At 38.5% G+C, this 26,776-nt stretch overlaps 1 protein-coding gene across 3 annotated transcripts in view; it reads right to left on the reverse strand.

Moving 5' to 3' along the window:
- Positions 1 to 1,641: 1,641 nt before the first annotated feature.
- The window catches only part of Dpy19l3 (dpy-19 like C-mannosyltransferase 3), an 81,357-nt gene continuing 56,222 nt past the window's right edge, over positions 1,642 to 26,776 (reverse strand). For all 3 annotated transcript variants that reach the window (XM_071604100.1, XM_071604101.1, XM_071604102.1), the window contains 7 exons: positions 24,569 to 24,691; positions 23,869 to 23,980; positions 23,185 to 23,241; positions 19,188 to 19,270; positions 11,391 to 11,523; positions 8,337 to 8,495; positions 1,642 to 5,516 (listed from right to left, as the gene is read on the reverse strand). In XM_071604100.1, coding sequence (XP_071460201.1) covers positions 5,355 to 5,516; positions 8,337 to 8,495; positions 11,391 to 11,523; positions 19,188 to 19,270; positions 23,185 to 23,241; positions 23,869 to 23,980; positions 24,569 to 24,691 — 829 coding nt within the window. In that variant the 3' untranslated portion in view covers positions 1,642 to 5,354. The remainder of the gene's footprint in view (positions 5,517 to 8,336; positions 8,496 to 11,390; positions 11,524 to 19,187; positions 19,271 to 23,184; positions 23,242 to 23,868; positions 23,981 to 24,568; positions 24,692 to 26,776) is intronic.

A 26,776-nucleotide genomic window follows, 5' to 3' on the forward strand; every position in this document is an offset into this window, starting at 1 on the left:
TAAATATTTTTAACTTCCTCATTTATTTAGTTGGTTCCAATTTCTATCTTTTGATTACAAAAAATTCCCAACTAATTGTATCACTTGGCCAATCTCATTTCTTCCAGATGACCCACAAAATAATTTTGGTATATAATTTTGGCATATAATCTTGTCTATAAATATTTCACTATATATTTTTAAAAGGATTTAAAAATAACAAAATGCCCATATTGCACCTGGTATTATTTGTGAATATGTTTATATCATAAGTGTTCAGACAGTTCTCCTAGAGTTGACTAAGGGACAAACAAGAACAGAGAAGTTCAAGTTGCCATCCTCCCAGAACACCCCGGGATGTAAGGTAAAACTCACAGTAAAAATTGTACTCTCTATCACATCCCAGCATACCAATACCTACAATGTATAACTGAAAAAAATATCACATAAAACAATACCTTTATTTACCGTGTAGATCTCTCTTCCCCTCTCCCTTCATTCCTTCCTTTAACTGTTGGTTGCAATCGACGGCATTGATTTCACATTGTGTTGTATCTATATTATGTGCATTTTAAGATCAAGCCTATGTAGCAAACTTCTAAATATTAAATTAACCGAAAAGGCCCATGAAATGCATATCAGATAGTTTTTCTGAAAGGAGGAGCAGAGAAAAAGCATTTAGTCTGCCAAGTGCCTGGTTGTCCTGTGCCAAACCACATCCAGTTCCTTCACATCCCCTTCCACTTACGTATACTGTCTGTAATTCATACTTCACTAGAACAGGATATGTGAGATCCCACTGCCAGTTTCTTGTATTTGTTTTTCTGACAATTTCTGCCTGGAATTTTGACTTGTTTTGAACGACACAACAGTCAAGTATGTTTGTCTCCATATACTCTTACCAAAAATATGTACTATCACCCATCTTCCTGAATTACTAACGGTTGATAACAATGAAGTAGAAACTATTTTAAGGTTAAAACAGAAATAATTTATATCTTCCGGCTCAAATTTTACTGATAGCAGATGTTATGGTTTGAATACTGAATGTACTCCCCAAAGCTCACGTGTCAGGAAGTGCAACAGTGTTCACAGGTGAAATGAGCAGATCATGAGAGCTGTGATCCCAACAGTGGATCATCCATTGGAGGGTGAATAGTTTCAAATGAGTTAATGGGTAATAATGATAGGCAGGTAGGGCATGGCTGGAGGAAGTAGGTTAGTGGGGACATGACCTGGGGGACTCTCTCTCTCCTGGTCCTCCTCGTATCCTTTCTCTGTTTTCCAGCTGTCTTGAGCTGAACAACTTTTCTCTCCTGTGCCCACCTACCATGCCTCCCTTCAGGCCCTGAGCACTGGAGTCAGCCTACATGGACTGAGACCTTTAAAACTATGAGCCCTCAATAAACCTCTTCCTCCTCTAAGTGGTTCTTGGTCCCAGTGATGAGAAGCTCAGTAACACAGAAGCCTTCTCTTTAGCAATCTAAATGATTTGAATGAACAAATAAGCAGCTATCAAACTGAAATCCAAGTTAAAAAAAAAACAAACTCCTTCAACATTAACAATGATTAGTGATTTACTCTATTTAGCACACAGTTATTGCACTTTAAATAAATAGGTTCCTTGGATTTTGGCCTTCAAAGAAATGAAACACACTCATCTTGTGTAATCTAAAAGAGCTTTATTTAGTATATAATCTCCATACAATTCAGTACAACTTATATAAAAGCTCTTTGTAAGATTTTACCCATAGGATGTAAAAAACAGAAAATCAGTTGTCACAAGAGAGTAAGCCACTTTCTCACCTTAAAAAGACTCTTCTTCCATGAACAGACAAGCTTTCTCTTCTAGGTCAAAAGGTCGTCATATATGGAGCATTTGGGAGCATGTTAACCAAGATACATGATCTGAGCGCATTTTATTATCATCCTATTAACTCTAAGGATTGAATCAACATTTTAAAATTAAATATTTCTATGATAATTCTGTAGATTTGGGCCAACGATGAGCTAAATTTTTAACATCTTAGTCAAAGTTAATACGAATCAGAACAAACATTTTCTAGTTAATTGTGAAATAAAGATGCAGATCTGATGAAATATTTACACATGCCCTTGCCCTGGCAGCACCCACCCAACACCACACACACACACACACACACACACACACACACACAAAACCAACTTATTAAGGTCAATTCACACAGGTCAGTCAGATCATCCTTAAGAGACAATGAGCAGCCTAGATAAACCTTTATTACATTCTTGGCCAACACATCTGAAATGAAGCCCTATCCTATAAATGCCTGTAATGAAAGTGTCCCCAGGGCCTTTCTACTGGAGTAGAATCTCTACGAGTCATTGTGATCTGTACTTATAGCTGGTCATTTAACAAAGTACCTAGGTTCAAGTAGGGAAGCATTACCTGCAACGTACAAATGTACTTTCATTCGCCCATCTTTTCTTTCTTTCTTTCCTCCCCGGTGCTGGGGAAGGAACCCCGGCCTTTGCACATGTGAGGCAAATGCTCCTATACTGAGCTGCACCCCCAGTCCTTCATCTGCTAATCTTTTGATGTGAGGCTAATAAGGACTTTCTTCTGCATGAGGGTTCAGTGACTGTCGTTCACTTCTTGTACAAATCATACCGATAACATGATTTGGGTACATCTGACCACCTTCCTATTGGTTCAGACTTTTAAAAGGCAGAATGAGTACATAGAAAAATCTGCGATGCAATCTAAGTTCAGAAATTTTCTTGATTTTTATGTTTCCCTCAGTATTTCATGATTTTGTTAACCACATTAAATTTAAAAGTGATTTTTATTAGCAGTTGAAGTGTTTCCACATCAAAACGGTCAACTTAATTTTTACAGAAATAACTCTTTCACATCCATGTTTCCTAGGCTTATACACAGCTGACTGAGTTGTGTACTTATAATCAGAGGAACTCACATGTCGAGGTCTGGTGTGGGAATGAAACAGAAGGCGGGAGGGAGCAGGAGTGTTGGGAGCACCAGGGAGTGGCACCTGGCTGTGCTGGGCTGGAGCAGGTAGCTGCAGAGGGATGGAGACTCCAGGGCTCTGTGGAGTGATAAGCTGAGTCAGTTAAGAGCACTTCTATTGTACTTAGAGTTTCTCTTTGGGAACTAAGAAGCAAAATCTGATGTTTGTCTATTCACAAAAACAGAGCCTTCGTTTGAGGTTATTACCACACATTAAACAGCTACAAGGCCTGTGTGACAGGGAGTTTAGGCCACAAGTCTCCTGCTCTGGCTTGCAGGGATGCTGAAAGCCAGAGCCAGAATCAGATGCTTTTTTTACTGTATGCTCCAATGAGAAGGTCATAAAAGAAAGAATTCTGACAAGTGCTAAAAAAATCTACCATGGTACTGTACATGGTCACAGTGTCTTGGAAAGAATGTATGCATGGATTCCGTCTTGCATGACTTTTTGGCACTTTATATTTTCACTGAAGACTGAACACTCAATGTGTTGGCAACAATGGCATTATGAAAAAAAATCACTACGCCATCACTGTGCGATGACAAGCATACAAATTTAAGTACATGATTCTTGTATACTGAGACTCTAAGTACTCAAATGCTTAGACTAATACAAATAGGAATATTTAAAATAGATTTAAATATACATGAAAAAGTAACAGAGATTTTTTTTTTTTTTAAATGAAATCACGTAGTCTCAACATCTTGTACCTTACATGTGCTTGGTTTCAATTAGAGTAAGGCACTCGCCGAAGGATATACTGACCCATGCTGTCAGCTACAACAGACATGCATCATTACTGGCTTAATTAGAGTTTTAGTACTGATTAAAATGTTTTATTATTGTATTATCCTAAACTGCAGTGGTCTCCAACCTTATTAAGGGATACAGGAAAGATATAATTCAGGAATTTCAGTTGCATAATTTAATAACAGCCGGGTATTCTTGTGTCCAAAAAGACAATGTAAATTTTTTTTGAATGCTGCCTAATAAGTAGTAACTGAATATAAAATCATCTGAACATGCGATGCTGTCCATCTTGACGCCTATGGCAATTTACTTCAATACAACCACAAGGAGAAACATTTAAATCATCTCCAACTGGCAAGAACGGGGGAGAAAGTTAATTTCATTAGCCACGTTGATTTAATTAAATGGACAATATGCTTTTATCAGCAACTTGTACACATCCCCCTATCATTAGAAATGAAGTATAAAAGCAATTATCAAAAAATTTTGAGCAGGTACATATAACCCCTTTGTTGTTTACAAATAAGCATGACTTAGAGGCACTTGGTTACCTTTTAGTGAGGAAAACAATAACATTACCAGAGCCCACATGATAAGATTGGAGACCCCAAGTCAAACCTGGTATGAAAATGCTATCTGCCAAAAATACTGTATTAATGAACTAGTCAAGATACAACATTGAAAAAATATTCAGGCTTTGCAAGGTTCTAGGCTGTAAAAAATACAAAGGCTAAAAACACAAAAAGTTTACAAAATTTTGCAAACCCAGTAAATTGAAATGGGTAAGAAATGAAGCAGAACTATTTTACTTGCAAGAGAGACTGAAGAGTATCAATAAGGTTTATAATAATAAGAGTAAACAGTCTTGCTGTTTACTAAACAAATTCTACTTGACTATATCCACTTCTGCCCCTTTCAGGACTTACAATCTAGAACTTATACTTCTTCTGTGCCTAGCATTCTCACACAAACACACACACACACTCTCTCTCTCTCAATGTATGACACATACTATTGAACATATAAGATTTCAAAGAGAATACACGAAATGTTTAAGATACATATAAAGAGCTAACATGATTTTTTTTTTCACGTTAAAAGCACAATTGTTGGAAAACATTATAAAATTTTAAGGTGAAACAGCACAATAAAGAGTTTTTTTTTTTTTTTTTAAAAAAGCCACTGATTGGTTTTCACTAGTGAAATAATATTAAATAATTTAATTATACATCCTCTCAATTACACTCAACCAGTGCTGTCTTAAGTCCACCGAAAATCAAAGCATTTCAAATCCTGATGGGATCTCACTTTCTGGCATGGCATGTAGTTGTACAGGTCATCTGCGGAAAGCACACCACTCTCCCCAACAACAAAATCCTAGCTCAGGCATGTGAAACCCATTAAGCTAACGATCATTAATGGAAACGAGGGACTAGACAAAGACAGACTTAAGCTTGCCAAGATGCTTCCAAAGATAGTAATGCTGTGTAAACATCTGCAGGACACCCTCACAGCACAGCTTTCAGGGCAGGCTGCCCACCACACAGGAAGCGTCAGCTACCACAGTTCCTTACGTGGGAGTCTCAGTGTGTCAAAACAGAGATTGGACAGAGATCTCCATTACTTGCTCCTGGTCAGCTTGTAGACATGGAATGCTTTGTTCTGAAACACTCGAGTGAAGTGTGCCACGTAGGGGGGCAGGTTCCTCTTTATCTCTTCACAGAAGCGAGGGTGGTCTGCAGGCTTCAAATCTGGATCATTCTCTCCAGGGCCATCCATCATCTAAAACCCAAGCCAACCCAAATGTAATTTGTTTGGGAGGGGGTAAGAATCACAACCAAAGCTGGGGGCAGTGGCACATGCCCATAATCCCAGGTACTTAGGAGGCTGAGGCAGGATGATTCCAAGTTCAAGGTCAGCCTGGGCAACTTAGCAAGACCCCCATCTCAAAATAAAATAATAATTAGAAAAAAAAAAAAAAAGGGCTGAGGATGTGGCTCAGTGGTAGTAAACTTGCCTAGGATGTGCAGGGCTCTGGGTTCAATTCCTAGTATGGGGGCGGGTGGAAACAATAGAAGCAAGAATCGCTACTAAGTTTCCTTAGGGATGATATGTTAGTGAAACTATTATCTCAATGTCAATGGCTACTAGAGATCACTCTTCTTATCCACCTTAGTTTATACTTTTGGAGGGGGAGTCCAGACTTCTCCCCCTTTGAAAGTATAAACTAAGGCAGATAAGAAGAGTTGTATCCCACAATGATCATCAATAATGGCAAAGTCAGGACTAGAACTTGAATCTCTTTGTTCTTAGATAGGTACTATACGGCTTCTCTCACAAAAATGAAATACAGATTTCTACTAAAATCAATATTCTCTAACTTGTCAGAACTTATTACTAAGAATAAGTTACACACAAAGCAAAATTCAAATGCATGTCTTTAGTCTGTATCACCTTTGAATTCAGGCTAGTTGCTATTATTTATTTTGGGCAAAATCTGAATTTCATATTCTGTACAGTAAAGTGTTTTTTCCCCCCCAAATTTAGAGGTCTATCATTTGGTCGCACTTATTTACAAATAGCTGCTTTTACACAACAGTTATGGCAGACACTGCTCTCCCACAAAAGGAGAAAATTCTGTTGGCTCTACTTGAGACCCAGCACAGCTCCAAGTATGTTTTCCTTGGGGGTAGAAGGCAGACACGGTTTGCCATCTCTCTGGAGTGCAGCAAGGTACAGAAAGTTATTTCCATGGCTGTTCTCATGTGCAGACCGAGGTGGAACAGGAGGGCCTGACCCTCCTTCAAAGGGAACTAGCTTTTTGCTTTTATTTTTCTTTTCTGGCTGGGCTGGTGGCAGGAGGCCTCTGAGGCCCTAGCATCTCGACCCTTTCCCATGCCTGGCTGCTCTGCTTGGTGGAACAAAGGGAGATGAAGGTAGGGCAAAGACTGGGGCTGAGACTGCACCAACTGCAGTGCCAGCACCAGTTGCCCGCCTGCCAGGAAGGTTCAGGGAAGAAAGCAGTGGGTGTTTGTGGCTGCTGAGGCAACCATGCCACGTCCTGCCTCACCAAGCTTCGGACCACTCCTGTATCTTTCAATGTTCCTAATGTTTTACTGACAGCTCCCCTGGGTGCCCACTCTAGAGACACTAAAAAGTAGGCTAGGTTGGGTAGAGATTGAGGGCTCCTGCTATCATCCACATGACTTGGAGCTGGGTGATAGTCAACACTATCACTGCTCCTAAAGTGTCACTGGAGGTGACAGCAGCTATGACTTCAGTCTCATTGCTTCTGTGGAAACTGTGGGAGCTGTCAATCAAGCAGCTTCCCCTTCAACAGTTGAGCTGACCTGTTATTGTGAACATTACAGCTACCCCAATATTCCCCACGCTCCTAATGGCTCCAGAAGATGTTGCTTTGGTTGCTACAGCTGTCCTAAACCACCCCAGGAGACCCGTGCCCTGGAATGGCTCTGTCTCTGTCTACCATGCATCTATTTCAGATGTCATCACTCTGGTCTGTGAATGATGACATCCATGACAGCCAGGACAGGCCAGCCTTTGCAGACTGGCATGATGGCACAGAAAGCCTGCAATTAGTGGGCAGGAGACTGTGTGCCTCTCAGCCTCACTGGGCCCATCTGGAAGTCCTGTTCCTTTGCTGCCCCTTTTGTGCTACAGCATAAGCCACAATGGTCTGGCTTAGTTTTATTTTGCCTATTCATGATTTCTATCTACAGTAGAAATAGGGCTGCCAGCCCTGAGAACACCTAGCAGTCAGAGAGCTGCGGAAGAGTTGCTGGGAGCTGTTAGCTCTGACTGCAGAAGGCTGTGAGAAGCTGTTAGCTCCAGCTACTGAGAGTGGCTGGGATAGAACCAAGAGCTGCTGGCACACAGAGCTCAGAGCTGTTAAGACTAAAGGAGCACAATTTGCCTTTTTGTAATTTTTTTTTGTGGGGGCGGGTACCAGGGATTGAACCCAGGGGCACTCGACCACTGAGGCACATCCCCAGCCCTATTTTTACTTTATTTAGAGACAGGGTCCCACTGAGTTGCTTAGTGCCATGGTGTTGCTGAGGCTGGCCTTTAACTCGCAATCCTCCTGCCTCAGCCTCTTGGGCCACTGGGATTTAAAGGTATGGGCTACCATGCCTGGCCCTTTTTGCAATGTCTATCTGAAGAAAGAGAAAATGTCCCAGGGCAGGCAGAAAGAACAGTAAGAATGGACCACCACCACTCACTCATGGAGGAACTAACATGATGCTTTGGAGCAGTGTTTTGAAGTTTGAAGTTTTGTTTTCAGTAGGAAGTTCTTAGAAACAGAGCTTCATCATGCAAACCAGCCAAAAGCAGAGTTACTGTTAAACACAGAATCGGGGACCTCAGAACTGCTCTCTCCCCTTGCCCAGCTCCTGTGGCAGTCACAAAAGTGCCAGGGCAGAGAATTCTGTAGAATGCATATAAATATAATTCTTGTGGATATATAGGGGGACTCTAGTCTATATGAATTTAAATTATAAAAAGATTTACATTACTTAGGATTCATATTGGAATTCCACCCCTTTGAGAGATTCCCTGCATGTGAGGAGGTGACATGCTCACGTGTCCATTGGCGACATCAAGCAGGTCCCGCAGCCGGCAGCCCCGGTGGTGCCTGCGTTCATAGCATATGCTGTCTTCCAGGATTATGTAGTCAGTGCCGAAGGACCTTAGAAGGGCATGCACGTCCTCTGGGGACCTCTTTGCGTATATCTGATAAACCTTCAAAATGAGATAAAAATGGAATATGGCAAAATACATCTTAATTGCCTGAGAGTTCATTGAGAAATATGAAGTAACCCCCATAAGGGGGTGAGCTAAGACCTAAACACACAGGTCTCCCACCTGCTGCCCCAGTTACTATCACTTATCTGCAGTGCTGGAATGTTGTATATGTGGGAATGGCTAAAAGAATACTGTAATTATTTACAGAGGGAGAGTGAGTCATGCTGAATACATTGAGATTCAGACACCAAATACACTTGAATTTGGAATGTATTATTTCAGATTATGAATATATTCATCAGTAGATGCCATGTCTAAGAATGCTTCATCAAGGTAATAACAACAACACAGGAAATAAGATAACATATGTGTTGGTAAGGAGGAGAGCTAGCTTCTGACGATGACAGGTGGGAAAAAGGACCCCTGAATGGGGTCCCTGGTCCTAGGTCATGGAAGCAACTGCTGCTATGCTGCTTCTCCCTTGACTAGGAGACACAGACATCCACCTCCACCTCTCATCCTTCCCTGGAGCATGAGTAACCTGCAGCCCCTGGGAATTCACTCCTAGTGCCAAGGGCCCCAAGTGAATGCACACCCTTTTGAGTGTCTTGTGTTCTGAGACCTGGCATTGGGAAGAGGTTGTGTGGGGCAGAGTGTGTGTGAAGGTCTTAAGAGAGATGCTGCTTCCTTTGTTATTACCCAATTTCCAGTTAGGAGCCCTGACTTATGGGACTGGGTGTGAGGGCCTGATTCAGGATGTTCACATGGAGAGGTGAAATGGTAGGGAGGTGAGCTGCTGCTCCTGTGAAAACTGAGGTTGGCCACCCCTCAGTCTAGCACAAGGGCTCAGATGGAGGTGTTCCATGCATGTGAAGGTCACGACTAAGGACAAGCACCAAGACTTGCAGGAGGTCAGTTATAAGGGCATAACACGTGGTATCTCTTTGCAGGGGCAGTACACAAAAGGACAGGTCTTTCTATGGCTCTCCAGCTACACAGCCTAGGCTATCTCCGACTGAACATTTCATTCTTCTTCTGAACCTGGAGCTGTCTGGAACACTAGGGCCATTTGAAAAATTCCCATTTTAGCAGGAGTCTAAGTTCAGATAATTTCCCCTAAAAATAGGGGATTTAGTAAAAATAATTTGCTTTAAAGCTAGTTATATCTCACCTAAAAATAAGACTCAACTAGTAACATTGAGAAATGACAAATATGAAACATTAAAAAGTTTGAAACCTTGCTGATGAGGACTAGGGAAGGGTAAGAGGTATCCTACTGCATTGTTAACTAGAATGTGAATTGATATAACCTGTGGGGGGGGACTTGATAATATCTAGCTATCTAAATTACAGATGCCTATACCCATTGGCTTAGTGATTACACATCTAAGAATCTGATGTACAGATGCAAATATGCATATCTAAGCTTATTATTTGGAGCACTGTATAGGATTGCAAAAAGACAGGAAAATGGCCAATAGTTAAATAAAAATTGCTACATCCACATAAAGTATTATGCAGCTTTAACAAAAACAAGGAAGCTGTTAATATGTTGATATAGAATGAGCTCCAAAATAGTGTTGAAAATGCAAGGTGTGCTAGGCACAGTGGGGCACACCTGATTCCTAGCAACTTCAGAGGTTGAGGCAGGAGGATCCCAAGTTTGAGGTCAGCCTCAGAAAATTAGTGGGACCCTCTCACAAAGTAAGGGGGAAAAAAGGAGGTGGGGCTGGAGATGTAGCTCAGTAGTCAAGTGTCTCTGGGTTCAATCCAAAGTACCACAAAAAAAAGCAAAAAATAAATAAGTAAAATAAAGAAAAAAGCAAGGTGTAATATGGCTCATTTTTTTTAGAAAAAAAGGAGGAATATATGTATACATATATTCATATTCTTCAAATATGCATACACATATACATATACACATATATTCAAATGCATTCTTTTTTTTCTTTTTTTTAAACAAAGAAGGAAAAAAGAACACCTTGCTTTTTTGACAATATATTTTGGAGATCATTCTATATTAGCAAATTGACAGCTCCTTTGTTTTAAATACACACACAATATATATTATGCATGCAATATATATATATATATATATATGATTGTTGGTATATTAGTAAAATACCTTAGGGAGGATACCCAAGAAGCAATTCACATTATTTGCTTCAGGGGAGGGGCACTAGTAGCTGGAATACAGGGATGGGAGGAAAACTTTTCACTAATTCCCCTTTATATGTCCTGAACTTTGAACTATGTAGTCAGCATTATTTATTTTAAAAAGAGCAACAACAATAATACCACATATTAGAAAACAGCCCTTAAAATGGTTTATAAAACTGTGACCAGTATGCCTCCACTCCTTTCCTTTCCTCCCCAACTCAAAACTCTGAGTGCTTTGTCCTAAACAATCTCTTCTGCACATCCCAGGCCATTTATCTTCTCAGCTATTCCTGTGAGAGGAGCATGTATCCTCCTAAACTGCCTCTATTTATCTGTCTATCTATCTATCTACCTACCTGCCTACCAATTCATTCATTCATCCATCCATCCATCTTGGGGATTACTGACCCAGGGGACTTGACCACTGAGCCACATCCTCAGCTCCTTTTATGCTTTATTTTGGGACAGGGTTTCGCTAAGTAACTTAGGGCCTCACTAAATTACTGTAGTTAGTCTTGAACTTGCCATCTTCCAGCCTCAGCCTTCCGAGTTGCTGGGATTACAAGTGTGCAGTGCCTTTCTAGGCACCCTGAACAGCCTTTAGCAGATGGGAGCAGGCTGAAACCAGAATAGGAGACCAAGCCCCAGTTCCTTATGTGAACCTTTACCAACATGGATAGCCTGGGCCTTGACTGTCCACAAGCAGTGGGCAAAGGTTGAGATGGGCCTTACCGCTTTGGTTCGCTCCCTCAGGCTGTTGTCTTCATAGTGCGGGTGGTTGGTCAAGGTCCTGCCCGTGCACAGCTTGACTCCGGCCAGCAACTGCATGCTTCCAGCAAACACAGCCTTCCTTGGAGTGTGAGAACTAAAATATTAAGAGTCAGAATTCACTCCACTGCTAAGATTTCCTTGAAGACATCCAAGAAGACAGTACCACACTCTCAGAATCACCTAGTTCTGCTAGGAAGTGTAAGATTGGCATGGCCTATGTTCTGATTTACATGCCATCGATCTCACATTAACTTTCATATCCGTGCTTGACTATTCACTAGAACAATGGTCAAGAAGCATCTGACTTTCTGCTTTGATGCGTTTACTTTTACGATGAATTGTCTCAGGAGGAAGGCAGATATCTCCTGAATCTGAGGTTTCTGGGCTAACATCCATAGTTCTCTTCTCTTCTGCTCCTGTACCAAGGAGGCAGATTCTAACAAAGAGAACTCAGAAGATTGCCATTGTTTTTTATATTAAATGTAACTAATGGGCTGCCTAAAATAAACAAACTAGAAAGCCAGAAGATCTGAGATATTATTATGGATTACTTTAAAAGAAAAAAAAACATAATTAAAAAGAAAACATGGAAAGAAGATTCTGAAATAGCATATTTTTTACCAATCAGTATGGGGATGTACACAATTACTGATGTGGAATCATTCCTTTTCTTTAGTTCTGATTAAAACTATATGCATTTAGGAGACCTTATATTATATTACAATCTCGCTTTCCAATTACCACCAAGCTATGATTCTTTGCCTCCCTTAGGGTAGTGGGGTTGAGGGCCACTGATGGAGGATCAAGGAAAGATTCCCAAAACACAGTGAAAGCATTTTTCCTCTCCTGCTACCCAGGAAAAAATAATCTTAGTACAGACCATTTAATTTCCTTCCATTTTTTGGAAACCTGCAAACCAATGAGGTGGTGTTGTTTTTCACCATGAGAAACACAACAGCTCTTCTAGGCATTCTCTCTAGTGCGGAATTCCCCATAGAAGTCACTAGGAATGTTGCAAGGTATGTTTATCTGTCTTATATTAACAAAAGGAGTCTATGTCTGCTGAATTGAGCTAACGCGATAGAGGCTTGAGGAGTCTATCTGAAGCCATTCAAGCTCAACCACCTCTGCAGAAAAAGCAATAGGAGAGTCTGCTCTCAAGGTTTTGGAGAGCAAAGCATGAAACTTGCTCTGCTGCTGAGGTTTCTAAGAGACGCCTCATCATATTCATATATCCCACCAGGATGTTCTATTTATTCCAAATCAATGCTAAAACTACTGCATGAATGCCATCCAACAAAGGCCTTTGGATGTCTATGAGCAAGACATCCTACTATTCAAATGATGACATGTACAAATAATTTACTTTTTGAAAAATTCAAGATTTTCTCTCTAACTATGACACTCTCTTTCACTTGCATTCCAATAAGCCTTCTTAAGTGAGGAAAAGAAGTAGATGGAATTACAATGAGCACACAAGGAATGACACATAATCTGCATTTTCCCTCACCCATGCCAGAGTCTAGAATGTGGATTCCAACAGAAAAAAGTTGTGCATGAGCTTGGCTGTATTTGATAGGTTGTCATCATTCTGACAATGAGACCCAGGAACACAAGAACAAATAGATCTATGCTCTGTCCCCCCTCACAACAATTTACAGAGAGTCTTTGACACTTGTCCCACGTGGTCAGAGTAATAGGGTGGTTTAAATAAAAACATGAGAAGGTACACAGTGCTTGTGAAAGGTCTTACAGAAATTCCATTTAACTCAATACCTACTAAATACTTATTCTGGGCCTTATCTACAACGTCACTCTCATTTACAGTGTATCATAATTGCTAAAGAGGATAAATATGAACAAATATGAATTTTAAAAAGAGCCATCATTTTTCCAAGCCATTTACAATCCATTCTTTCCTTTTGGAAACTCTCAACTGGCATAAGCCATTCTGCTGCAATAAATCATACAGTCAACATTATGTATTAATGCCAAAAAGTGGATGGTCCTCGAACTGGACAGATTAAGAATGTAAGAAGAAAATGAGCCTGGTTTCTATGTCTGGCAGAGCAGAAGGCAGAGGTGAGAGCTAACAGGCAAACAGTTCTGGCTTCTATAGTTTCACTGCCTCAAGATGCCAGGCTGGTCTTTCCATACAAAAGACACATCCAACAGCTGAACTTCCAACATCTCCTTCAAATCACTAGCCTGTCTGGGCATCACCATTTGGAATATATAACAGGAATCAGTACCAAGAAGATGCAAAGACCTGTTCATAGTGTGCATTTCCTAATTATGACAGAGACAGATGACGGACCCTCTTATCTATTCACAGTTAATGACCAAGGTTTCAGCCTGCTTCCTGAACCATAATCGTAACTCCTGATGAAGGATGAGTTCACAAAGGTTTGAGTGTCAGAAGTCCTGAACTGCGTGCTTATTCTCTATTCATTCAAAACATATTACTGAGGGCCCACTATGTGCTCAGCTGACAACTTGTCTTTGAAAAGCTGGTTAAGAGAGTCAGAAGCAGCTCCCACTACAGCAAATGCTTCAAAATACACCAGAAATTAGTCTACTGTATACTTACTAATGCTTATTGTGAGCTTTCAACTCTGCTGGGGTCTGAACACATCAGACATTAAACAGGATCTCTTCAGTATGCCCTACCTGCACCTGAGCAATCCCCTCCCCTGAGCCCCTAGCAGGTGCAGCCCCCGAGGCAGCAGCAGACCATCAGCAGGCAGAGTAAGGAGCTGCCATAACTGCATACAGGAATTGAGAAAACAACGGAAAACACATTAGATTGTAGCATGTCTTAAATGTTTGGTCTTAATAGCAAAAAGTTCAAAAGTCTAAAAGAAATGCTATCTGTTTAAAACGGTTAGTGCAGCAATCTCTGGGTTGTTAACATACACTTTTACTGCAGCCCTTGGTTTTATTTTAAAATAGTAAAAATGAAATACTCTAAGGCCTAGAAAATGAATTAGAAATAATGCTTGTTTGAAAACTATTGACGTCCGAGGAGAGCAGAGATGACGTTTATTCACTGTATTCGGTTTGATCTGGTTTTATGTGCTGGGCTCATGGTAAATCTGGGTTATTTCACTGCTACTTTAAATATTTAACTTTACTGGTAAAGCAACTGCAAAAGTCAAAGCAATAAGCACAGTAAAAAAGACAAAGAATAATCACACATTTTCTAAACTTTAAAAAAAGTCTACATTTGTTGCATTTTATATTTTTTGTGGTGAAATCCACAGGCAAAGGGAGAATGGATTCTTTGTCCTTAACTTAGAATATGCACAATGACAGATCTGAAGACAGGCATTCTCCCTTTACAGACACTTGCACCTGATACAGTCTGTGGTCTGTATCTAAAATAGCTAATGTGCTTTTAACCATTGAATGACACTTCTCTATTATAGAAAAACAAAGCAATTTTTACAAATGTTTGAACAAATGATGTATAAAATGAAAGGATAATTTGTTTTTATAGCTCTCTGCCAAGCTCCATAGCAGGCTGCCCAACCTGCGAAGAATTTATTCTGTAAGAAATGTCACTAAATAATGACAAGGACTCACAGGTCAAATGGATTTACATTATATAATTTAAATGTCATTCTAGGAAGACCTGATGGCATTTTGAACAAATAATCTCATTTATTTTTGAAGCTCTAGGCTTCAACAAGTTAATTACTGTTGAACTAATGGGTAAACTGAGCATTATAATATCACGTGTGAACGTTTGCTTTATCTACACTTCAAAAATTTATAGAATTATGCAAATACCAAAAATGATTCATTGAACATCAAGGAGGTTTATAGGCACTTAAATTCTGGACTTAGCCCACCTCATCTTTAAAATATACAGTAATTCTTTCTACTTTGATTAAATACTTTGATTAAATCTCTGCATTTTTTCAGTCCCATTGAGAAAATACTGTGCATACAGGATTCATTATGGAAACAGAGTATTTCTAGTGAAAATCTTCTAAAGCCAAGAAGTCAAAATGACATACCTCAAAATATTCAGATCTCTCTATATTAATTCACTACATCAAAGAAAACTTTCAGGAACCAAAAATGAGACTCTCAGGACACAAGGAATGTGGCATGCACCAGGCTGTTACTGCATTTGGCCCTACTGAGTGCTGCCTGGATTTTGCTAAGATACTGGAGAAGGCAAAAAAATCCAAGTATCTTACTTTTGTCCCCAGAAACATTACCAGCAATGAGGGCAAATATGAACATCTGAATTTCCCTGTGCTTGGGTGTGAGCCAGCCAGGTGACCACAGGAAAAGTGAGTTATTGTACCTGGGGGCCCACTCCCACCAAAATCCTCAAGGATTAAAATGACTTTAATTAAAACACCACAGTGAACCCACTATTTTGTATAATTATTCTGCACCAATGAAGAAATTTTTAAGAATTTACAGTATTCTTGTAAAACAGAGAAATTTAATCCAGAAATATTTTTGGTTTTAAACCTAAATCTCCACTCCTTTAGAGAACTGGACAGGAAAGCATAAAACAACATTTCCTCTGACAAAAACTGGGACTCTAAAAACATTTTCCCACTAAACCTGTTAAGCCTTGAAAAATCATAAAATGGAGTGGAGAGCGGAAGAGAAGAACAAAGAGATAATGTTGAGAGAAAGTTTATTGCTTACTGCAGCGAAGAGGCAGTTAGAGCGGATGGCCTCTCAATGTTTACACCTTCAATACAATGTCGTGTATGTACCTTTGGTGCTCAATAAGTATCTTTTGGATTGTGTTAATAATTGAGTAACTGTAAAACCGTGAAAACACTACAAGGCCTTCAAGACTTTCACAGAAATCCAGTCTTGTTTGTATGGCCCCTCTCATAAGTGAGATCCTAAAGTAACATACTTTGTTTTCCCTTGAGTTTCTCTCTTTACCTCTAAAAGGTTATAACCTCAAAAGGAAAAGAAAATAACTACCTGGGCTGCAGCTGAAGCTACGGCATTTTTCAATCTACCTCTGCAGCAGAGAAGCCCCCAAGAGTCCATGCCTTGAACCAAAGCTCAGTGGCCTTGGAGCACAACAGAGAAGCCTGACATGGTGTGTGGTCTACAAGGTGTAAAGCCTGGGAGATGGTAAGTTTCTTCTCAATACTCCCCAAGAATCACCCTGTGCCAAAATGGGGGGGGGGGTCACTTGAGGTATCCCTTAGAAATTCTGCAGGTCATCCTGAGGCAGTCATCCCGAGGCCTCCTGTATTGCTGGCCTGGAGAGATGCCATCATGACTGCCCTGACAAAGGACTGACATCTGAATGTGCCCACTTTGGCTTAAGACAGAGAAGACAGGATGGTGAGGACTGAGGCATCCCTTGCCAACAGGTCTGGGTCCCCCCAGGTGTCTGGAGCTGCTTTCAGACCCACACTGTATATCCTTGGATTGCTGCCCTTCCTTTCGTGCAGTTCAGACTTTTTTTCTTTTTGTACCAGGAGTTGGATCCAGGGGCACTTAACCACTGAGCCATATCCCTTTTTTATTTTTATTTTTGGGACAGGATCTCATTAAATTGTTTAGGGCCTTGCTAAGTTGCTGAGGTTGGCTTTGAACTAGTGATCCTCCTACCTCATGCCCACCCCCTAGCCATGGGGATTACAGGCATGTGCCACTGCGCCTAGCCACAGCGAATAACATGGACGCAGTGTGTCCGTCAAATTAGTAAAGTTAAGTTGAAGGTCATATTTTATGTTTCAAAGATAGAATAAACCAGAGAGGTTAAAAGAATATTAAATACATTCCCTTGTGTTTGGAAAGCAAGCCTACGGACAAGAGCTGATTTGAATGTTGATTTAAACAAACATATTTTGTGTCTAAATAGACCCTATTTTGGCATACATTCATCATCACTTAAGCTTATTTTACAAACATGCCTAGCAGCTATTTTTACAAAAATGATAATTTAGATTTGAAGAATTTTAGGGGAAAACAGGCAAGATTAGATGACAATGGAGCCATTTTTTTTTTTTTTTTTTTTTTTTAGAACAATCTAAATCTTTCAGTTGCTGAGAAAGAAAACACCAACCAACCAAAAGACAGTCAAAGGGGTCTGTCTACCAGGGCACTCACTACTCAGGGAGAGGAGCTGCTGGGCCAAGGAGAATCTCAGGTGCAAAGACCACGTCCCCAACAGGGAGGAATAATAGATTAAGGGCTGCCATCTTCACACCTGAATAATTTCACACCCACAATTTTTCAGAGCCAGAAATGTTATTTTGATTTTCCTGGAGAAAAAGCATAAAAATAAAGGTACAGCAAATAAGCACATCCAGTTTGAGACAGCCAAAGACAAACTATGGCTCTGATAGAATACATTTTTAATGCTTCCATAATTTTATAATTTCTGAATTGGGAAATGTAAGTAGGGAAGCTTATGATGCTAATCCAGGCAGATCTGGAAGCTCCACCATCTTCAGGATGCTACCACAAGTGGATGCCCTGTAGCATTAATTCCAAAGGTATAATCTTAAAAATATAAAATATCAGTCTCACCTTCAGATGCATGTATCGTAAATTCCCAGTTGACTACAGTTAATGCAAAAGTAATTAGCTTTCTTTTATATGGAATAATCTTTCTTCCTCACATACAATAAATACTGAAGGAATTATTTACTCTATAATTGTCTGCCATGATTTAAAATTAAATAAATAAATAAATACCCAGCACCGCGTACCACTCTCAGCACTAGAAATATGTGAAAAATTATACTCATTGCATCTAGACAAACCCAGTCCTACACTGGGACCAAAGCCACATATATATTTTAGACATAAATCTCTATAAAATCCATGCATTGCACTCAAGAGACCTCAGCTATCAAACATTTACCATCTCTTAATACACAAGCAGCACTAAACTGTACTGGTTAGTAAACATTAGTCATGAGCAAGTGCCAATACGGCTACTAAAATTCAAAGTGATGGAGACAACAGGGCCAATGCCTTCAGAATATGTCACACAAGATTTGCAATGTCTATTTACCTGTGAGTAATCACACTGCTGCTTTTTGGTTATAAAGTAGAGAGATACAATATTACAGTGTACAGAAATGCAGGTCAGGGTAGAAAAGTTTATTTTTGCTTGTGGGAGTCAGGTTTCATGAACAAAGCTTTGAAATACATGGATTTCACTCTGAGGCTCAGGCTGAGGCAAACCAACCAAATGCAGTAAAAATAAGAAACAATATAATGCTAAAGTATTTTATCTTCAAGAGAGGAAGAGCCCCTGTTTTATATTTAAAATTCTCCTGAGGCTCATGGATCAGTGAAAATGAAATCTGCAACGAGCTATTATGATTCTAATGAATGGTAGTTTATACTATAACTTTAAAATAATTAACAAGGAAAGAATACTTTCAAGCGTCACCATTACCAGAACTTGAATGGTATTAAAGCGAAACAATAAAGGCAAAATTGGCAAAGAGTAGAAAACTCTTAAGTTTTAACATAAGTAAAAATTTTACTCTGATTTCTGTCAGTGTTTGAAAGAAATTTGTTTTCTGATCCTGTTGGAGAGAATATTTCTTGAATGGAAATAGCTATTTCCAGATACAGAGTTTTAAAGAAAAAAAATTAATAAAAATGAATGTTTCCTCACAATTAGATTAAGAAAAAACAAACAAAACAAAACAAAACCTCCACCCCTTCCCCCAAAGTAAATGAGATACACAGTGACTCTAAAAAAGTTGAAATTTTAAAGGTTAAAAAAACTCCTCTTACTTAATCCAGTTCATCAGCTCCACTGTATCTGGGTCATAGAATTCTCTCAACTCGGAGAGCTCATCCATCATTCCTGGCCAGAACTGAAATTAAAAACAAAACAAAACAAAAACAAAATCCACCCCCATACCCACAACTATCACTAAGATTGAATGGAAAAAAAGAGAAACTGTATATGGCTTGTGGACTAAGTAGACATGGAGGCTGTGACACAGAGCTGCGTCTTCTCTGCAGCCAACCCTCCCAACACCAGTGTGCTGAGGTCCAAGGAAAGTCTACAAAATTCTCCTGTGATGAGGCCATTCAGGACCAGAAATGTTGTCAAATTTTTAAAATGAGCTTTCATTTTACCCTAGGAGAAATGCTGTTGTAGGTGGTGCTAATATCTAGTGAAACAGTACTTTGTTATGACAAGAATATCAACCATGAGAAAGTTCACAGTGTATTACAAAAATGTAATTAACTAATATCATGCAATCTACACTTAAGAGTTGAATGTGTCCACAGGAGACAGCACCACATTACAGCTGTAAACATGTATTTAAATGCAGAATCTCATTTCTGTCCTCACGATAACCCATGAGACAGATGATTCAGCAGGAAGCATCGCTATCAGAGTTCTTTTTCATTACAAGTCTAGAAACTGGCTCAGAGAGAATACTGACTTGACCAGGTCACAAGTGGCAGAGCCACAGTTTTGAAGTTGCCCCCAATCTAGAACCTCTTGTCATTGTATAATATTGTAATTATATTTTTGGTGCTAAAAATATGGTCAAATGGTTTGACATACATTAATAGAATCACTAGTGCAATGGAAAAGAATATTTAAAAGCAGGACCCTCTAGGAAATTCTGATGTATTTGACTACCTTATTTATGCCACCAGTGCCTCTTGGTCAACCTAAAACTTCAAGTTATATAGATACAATATAAAATTAGACTCTGAATCCACTGCTTATCTAATAACAACAGTCTGTTTATTTAATCATTTAATTAAATCTTAATTGCTTTATCAAATGATGGTTGACTAAAAAGATTTGATCATCTATGCACATCCTAAGGTTAACTGCAGAATTCATTTCATGTATTGGCAGAGAAGACCAATGACAATGTATTTATGCTTCCATGATACTGAAAATGTGATGATTTTAAGATCCACCAAGTAGAAACAAAGCAGCACCTGACTGGTCTAGGCTGGGTTTAGCCTGTTACTTTGTTATCCTGTATCTCATCTTTGGCCACTTTTTACTGTTCATTCACATGGTGTCTCCTGGGTGAGTGAATCAGGAAAAGTGCTAGGGATGGAAAACCAGGTGTCAGCATTTCTGGTACTAGTTTTTGGAAGGCAAGTAGTAAAAATTACTGGTCAAATGATCATTTTGTAATACTGTAACTATTTTCCCTGTTAATTTGAAAATCAGAACACTAGAATTTTAAATGAAATGTTCTAATTCTTTTACTATGTGAATTCAATGGCCATTAGATATTTTTGTAGTTTTACAGTTGCTGTTATCAATGCTAAAAATGTTAAAAGCTTCTAAGAGTCTTGTGGAAAATTTCTTAAATATGAAGGTGAGTGCTATTTTTAAATAATTAAAGGCTATTTTAAAATAAATGGCAATAGTTTATTTGGGATTCCACAAATCAAATTAATAATCAAAACCACAGTAGCTTTTATTAATTCAGCCTTCAGAGTAGAGACTAGCACATACTTTTCTCTTTTAATAAAATTATCCTAAAGAGAAAGCAAGTAATATTGGTACTACAAACAAATTTTGAAATCCTCATCATAATTGTCAGGTAACATTCGACTCAGGCTTTGGCAGACATGAATTTGTATTACATGTAAGTCTGTAATAGTTGGAATAGACGGAAAATAGATTGCTTCAGGATAACTCCTAATATGCACAACATCTTTTTTTCTCTGACTCTGTATTTCATAAATTTTGAGAACTATTTCAACTATTTTATGCAATGAAAATTGGATGTGGTGGGATTTCTCCTGAAGGCCTATTCCCAGAGATACTTGGCCGACAGGCTTCTGGAGGGTTCTCTCCAATACCAACCCTCTAACTCAGGGAGAAGTACATGGATTTCCTGGGGAGAATGGCTTTCCTAGTGCCCTCCCTGATTCTTCATTAGCAAGGGTTCATAAGAGGAGTGAGGAGAGGGATTCTGATACTCACTCCCACCTTGGGAAGCCTGGAAACGTAAGGGGGTAGGGATGTGGGGAGGGTGTGCTACTGGCATCCACTGAGTGGAAGGCAGGATGTGTCACACTATCCTATTAGGCTCAGTACAGCCCCCTATGACAGAATTATCCTGCCAGAAAGTCAACAGTGCACTGTTGAGAACCCTGATAACACTACAGCAGGGTTTTGTAAACGTGGTGGGGCATGTGCAGCAGTAGCAGGGCTAGAACGTCAATTGCTGGACTCTCCTTGCAGAGCTTCTGACTCAGTAGGTCTGGAGTGTGACCCAAGCACCTGTATTTCCAAGAGTTCCCAGATGCTGCTGGTGCTGCTTGTCTGAGAACTATGCCAAGGTTCTACAGCACAATTTCTTTCTTCTACCATGTCCTTCCTCAATTGTATCAAATCAAGAGACCAAAGTCCTCAAATAGTTTTTTAATAAAAAAATCTATAAAATATCAGTAAGTAGCTGAGACATGAAAGAACTCAGCCTATGTGTCTCCAGCTGATGGCCAAGACAGTCACAGCTCACACCCACCTCCAGAGGTGAGATGAGAATGACGAGGAGCCAGATTTTTTCTAGGAGGAGGGAGTTTTAGTTTCAAGGTCAATGTGTAAGATTACATTACCTGACTCCTCACTAAACATATACTGTTTAACACATAGCTGTTGCTTTCCAGATATTTTAAAGAAGTTTCACTTATTTACATCAGAGCAATAAAATTCCCAGAGGCAAGAAGGCAGAAATCTATTTCTATGTTTTGCAACATCTAGCAGTTGGCACAGATCTCTGTCTATAACAGTCCATGTTCTGATAGATAGGAAAATGACAGAACATAACTAAAAAAATACTTGTAATACAGTGATTATCAAATATATTTATTTTTAGCCTACAACCTTTGGTTCACAATATCTGACATGAAAATAGAAGCAATCAAGCAATCAAAAGCTGAGCAGCTTCTATAGCTGATCCTCTCTGGGGAGGACCCCATCTCCACATTTAACCACCCTCCCAAATCAGGGCCTTCATGACAGTAGAGTGATAAAGCCATTGTTCTAACTTAAAACAAAAACTGAAAAACAATCTAATCTTTAAAAATATGTATTTTTTCTTTAAAGAGAAGGCAGGAGATCAATTGGATAAAATAATCTGTGCTACTTGCCCTGGTGATACTTCAAAGCCTATAAGCTCAAGGATGTACAAAAGAATCCAAAGTAGTCAAACTGATCAAGGATCGTTGCCTCTGACTGGATTCTCAGATCTGAAGCCCAGTTCATACTGTTTCAGAATTTAGTCAACTGAGCATATGAAAAATTTTGCTACTTCCTATTGAAAACAGAAAACAAATTTTTAAAAAGCCTAATCTCACACTGTATTTATTTTAAGACTTCAGTTCTCTTACGAAGTTTAGAACCCAATAAAATATTTTAAAATAGATTAAAATACGATTTTTAAAATCTCTTATGCTGTATGAATTGGCTAACAGGAAAAAATAATTTTTTCTATTTCATTCATTTCATAATAGGTCTGAAAACGTCTTATTTTCAGAATTTGCATCAGTAACAGTCAAAATCAAGATTAGAATGCCAGTGCTAATAGTTTCTGCTATGATATTTTTACTTAGTAAGAACTATCTGGGAAAGTCATCAGTTTTCCCATCAATGCTAACTGCAATAAAAAACTAAGGAGATTGTTTATAAACTCCAATGACCACTTTATTTGCCAAATAACACAAAAATACATTGAGTCAAAGCAAATTTTATGCTAAATAAATTAATGACAAGAATGAGGAAAATTGGTCTTACCTTGTAGCACAGATACAGCAGTATTAATATTGGTACTGAATATCGCATTATACATATCTATATAAGAAAGACACTATTTAGATTACAAGCATTTTGAATACTTTTGCCTTATGGTTTTGCTTTTTAAATATGTGCTTCTTTTGAAATAACAAAAACATAATATAATGGTGCATGAGTCTCCTGTATGCAAAACTGAGTCAATTTAAGGGTTTAATCATTCATAAAGATAGTTGTAGCTTCTACCATATTGCCACCTAGTGAACTGAGAGGGCAGAACAATTCAAAACTGCATTTTCAGGTTATTAAATATTGTAATACATTTGTTAATAATTATTTTGAGGAAAATACCTTATAATAATAAGTTATAATTCTGGATAAGAGGACTATTGATGAATTTTAATTGCCCCTTTTGTGTATTTTTCTAAAAATTTTCAATTTCTATATAATAAACATATTTACCTTATAGTTTTGGGGAAAAGTTAATGATTTTTAAAAACAAAATTAAAATTAACAAGTTACTTAAAAAATAATTCCTTATAAATTCTTATAATATCAATTATTTTTAGTTTCAAATTTTAGTATCCATTTTACATGAGTAACATATGGGCAACTACTGAAGAAAAATCAAGAACAGGAATGAAAGAAATACTAAAAATCATTAAAAATTAAATGGAAAACACTGACCCTCTTTGGGTTATAAAGATGGACCAACTTCAGAAGCAATTCCCAAATCTCAGGGCTGCATAAGCCAAATGACGCGAACACACACATGTGAGATGTCCAGAGGTATTTCATCCTGAAAGGACAGAAACAGAGGAGGTCAGCAGTTCCCAGTGGGTATGCACCTGGGTTGGAGACAGCTGCAAGGGCAGCTGCACAGTCAGTAACAGGAACATCTTACTTAAAGCTATGCAGAAACCATTTGCCATGGGTTAGTTCTACTGCCTCTGGGAACTATTCCATGAGTAAAACATATTTCCAATTAAGAAAAAACTGATTATGAATAATATTTTGTAGTAAGGTATACATGAGGACAATTTTACGGGAATGATAATCATTAATGAAGATGACTACTAATTTCCAAATTATATTGCTAAGTAACATTAAGTTAAGAATGGATGAAGCTGGGCACAGTAGCACACGCCTGTAATCCCAGCATCTTGGAAGGCTAAGACAGGAGGATAGCCAATTTGAGGCCAGCCTCAGTAACTTAGTGAGGCCCTAATCAACACAGTAGGATCCTGTCTCAAAATCCAAAATAAAAAAGGCTGGGGATGTGACTCAGTGGTAAAGCACCCCTGGTTAAATTCCCAGTAACACCCTCCACCCAAAAGAAAAGATGAATTAAAAAACAAATCAAATAGACTGGATAAGACAAAAATACCTCATGGTACTCAATGCTAAGAATCCAAACAGAATGGTGTGTATTAAGTTGTAAGCAGTTTCTGGTTTCAGGTCAACTGTGCATTTTCCCATTTTACCCAGGGATTGTTGATTTGCAGCATCACTGAACAAAATAGCAAACGTACAAATTTAAAACTAGATCCATACTTTTAATTTAGTCACATCTTATTATTTCCCCTAAGATGAAATGAACTAGCATTGATCAAATTTTACTTTGAAGCTAAAACTGTCACAATGTAAATGGATAAGTAGTTAGAATAACTAAAATTTCATAGCAGATTTTAATTTAGGTAAAAATTTAAAGTACTTCAATTCTTTAAGAGAAATAGCAAAAAATAAGTCCTGCTGGAATCACTGAGATGGGAGGAGATCTTGAAGGATGTTTTATGTTATCATTGGCATTTTGATATTTTTATACAGAAGCAAAAGTCAAATGTATCTGTAACTTGGAATTCAATTCTTTGTGAACCAGTGATCACATTTTTCACCTACCAATACTTCATTGTATGTTCAACAGATAACTTTTATCAAATAGTTACATTAAGTATAACCCCAGTATAATGAACACTAGCTCTTTAACGTCATCCGACTACTCAGTATGTATTCTACTTTCCCTGTTTGCAGCAATTGCTTTTTTCAGATAGTTCCTTTGGATCAGACTCTAAAGCTTGCATGTTGCATTTCTTGATGTTTCTCTTCAAATATCTTTTGATCTATAAAAGGATCTCTCTCTTTTTTTTTCTTTCTTTCTTTTTTAAAGGGATATGTATTTAAAGAAAATAGAGCCTTTGTACAGTACCTCCACCCACCTTCTGGATCTGGCTGTCTCCTTATGGTGGTGGTTACTACCTCTCTCTGTTCCCATGTTTCTTGTAAAAATAGAATTAGATCTAGAGACCAAGTTCATCATTCTCCCCCTCTAAGAACACTTCCCACAGATAAGATCTACTCCAGCATCACACTGGGAAGCATGTGCTATTTGGCTGTCTCTACTCTAGTGAGGTTAGGACTGGGGAGTGAATTCAGATGTTGCACAATTTGTTTCAGAGGGGAAAAGAATACAATAGTAAGGGTTTCCAGGTTTAGAAAAAATCAATACTTTTAGAAGGGCCCTACTGATCCTTCATATAAATTCAACAGAACTGGATACATATATTGCTTTTCTAGGTAACAAGAGACTCTTATTTCTTAGAAATCCTCTTTTGACCACCACAGATTCATAGGAATATTAAAATGATACTCTATGGAAGCTTTTACCATTGATAATAATTACTTAAAATGATAATCCAAACATTGGCTTCTATGTACTTAAAGATTACTCCAGGAGAATATATGTTGGTAACTTCCTTTGACACATGAGATAATTTGCAACTCCTTCTCTGTACCCTTGCCATGTTGGAAGGCTCTGATGAATGCCATGAATACAGAACATGGTGTCCCTTTCAGTTTTATCCTTCCTACCACTGTAGATGTGTTATGTCAACATCATAGTATTGTCTTAGTACTATAAAAGCAAAAATATTGGGTCTTGAAAAAATATCCTTTAAATACTTGAAAGTTAATTCATTAACTTAATTCATTAAGATACTATCATTTCTTAGTCTAGTAGTGCTTTCCTTCTAATAATCTTTCTAAAATCCCTACCTTGTAGAAGAGGATGCTCTTTATCTATAGTCATATTCCAATTCAGCCTCCAGAGATGGCTGCTAGGTGCACCCTGAGCATGGCAGACATGCTCACAGAGCGCTGCAGCCCAGCTGAACTTCCTGCTTTGGATGTGGTCTAGAGTCCTGTCAACACTTGGCATGTCTGGAATAATATTAAATTATATAGACCAGGGCTAAATTTTACCTTGGGTTAGGCATAAAAAAAGAACACTTCTGAAAGATACTAAAATAGTTTAATAGTCAATGAAATATTTTCATGGTTCAATGTTGCTTCATTCTTAATAATCATAAAACACCTCAACTGATCTGGATCGCTTCAGCAACAGCTCTCTTGTGGCTGTGAATCACAGCTCACCAGCAACTTAATTGGCCAGGTAACTACAAATAGAAAGGAATTTCTTGGGAGCTTCATTAAGTTTTCACAAATGACAGTAGCTTCAACTTCTTACACTTAATTTTCTTTCAATTTTAACATGGATAATAAATGCAAAAACCCCACAGGCTTGATAGATAGGAATTCT

The sequence above is a fragment of the Marmota flaviventris genome, chromosome 18, assembly GCF_047511675.1.
Source record: "Marmota flaviventris isolate mMarFla1 chromosome 18, mMarFla1.hap1, whole genome shotgun sequence".
In the NCBI taxonomy this organism is placed as follows: Eukaryota; Metazoa; Chordata; class Mammalia; order Rodentia; family Sciuridae; genus Marmota; species Marmota flaviventris.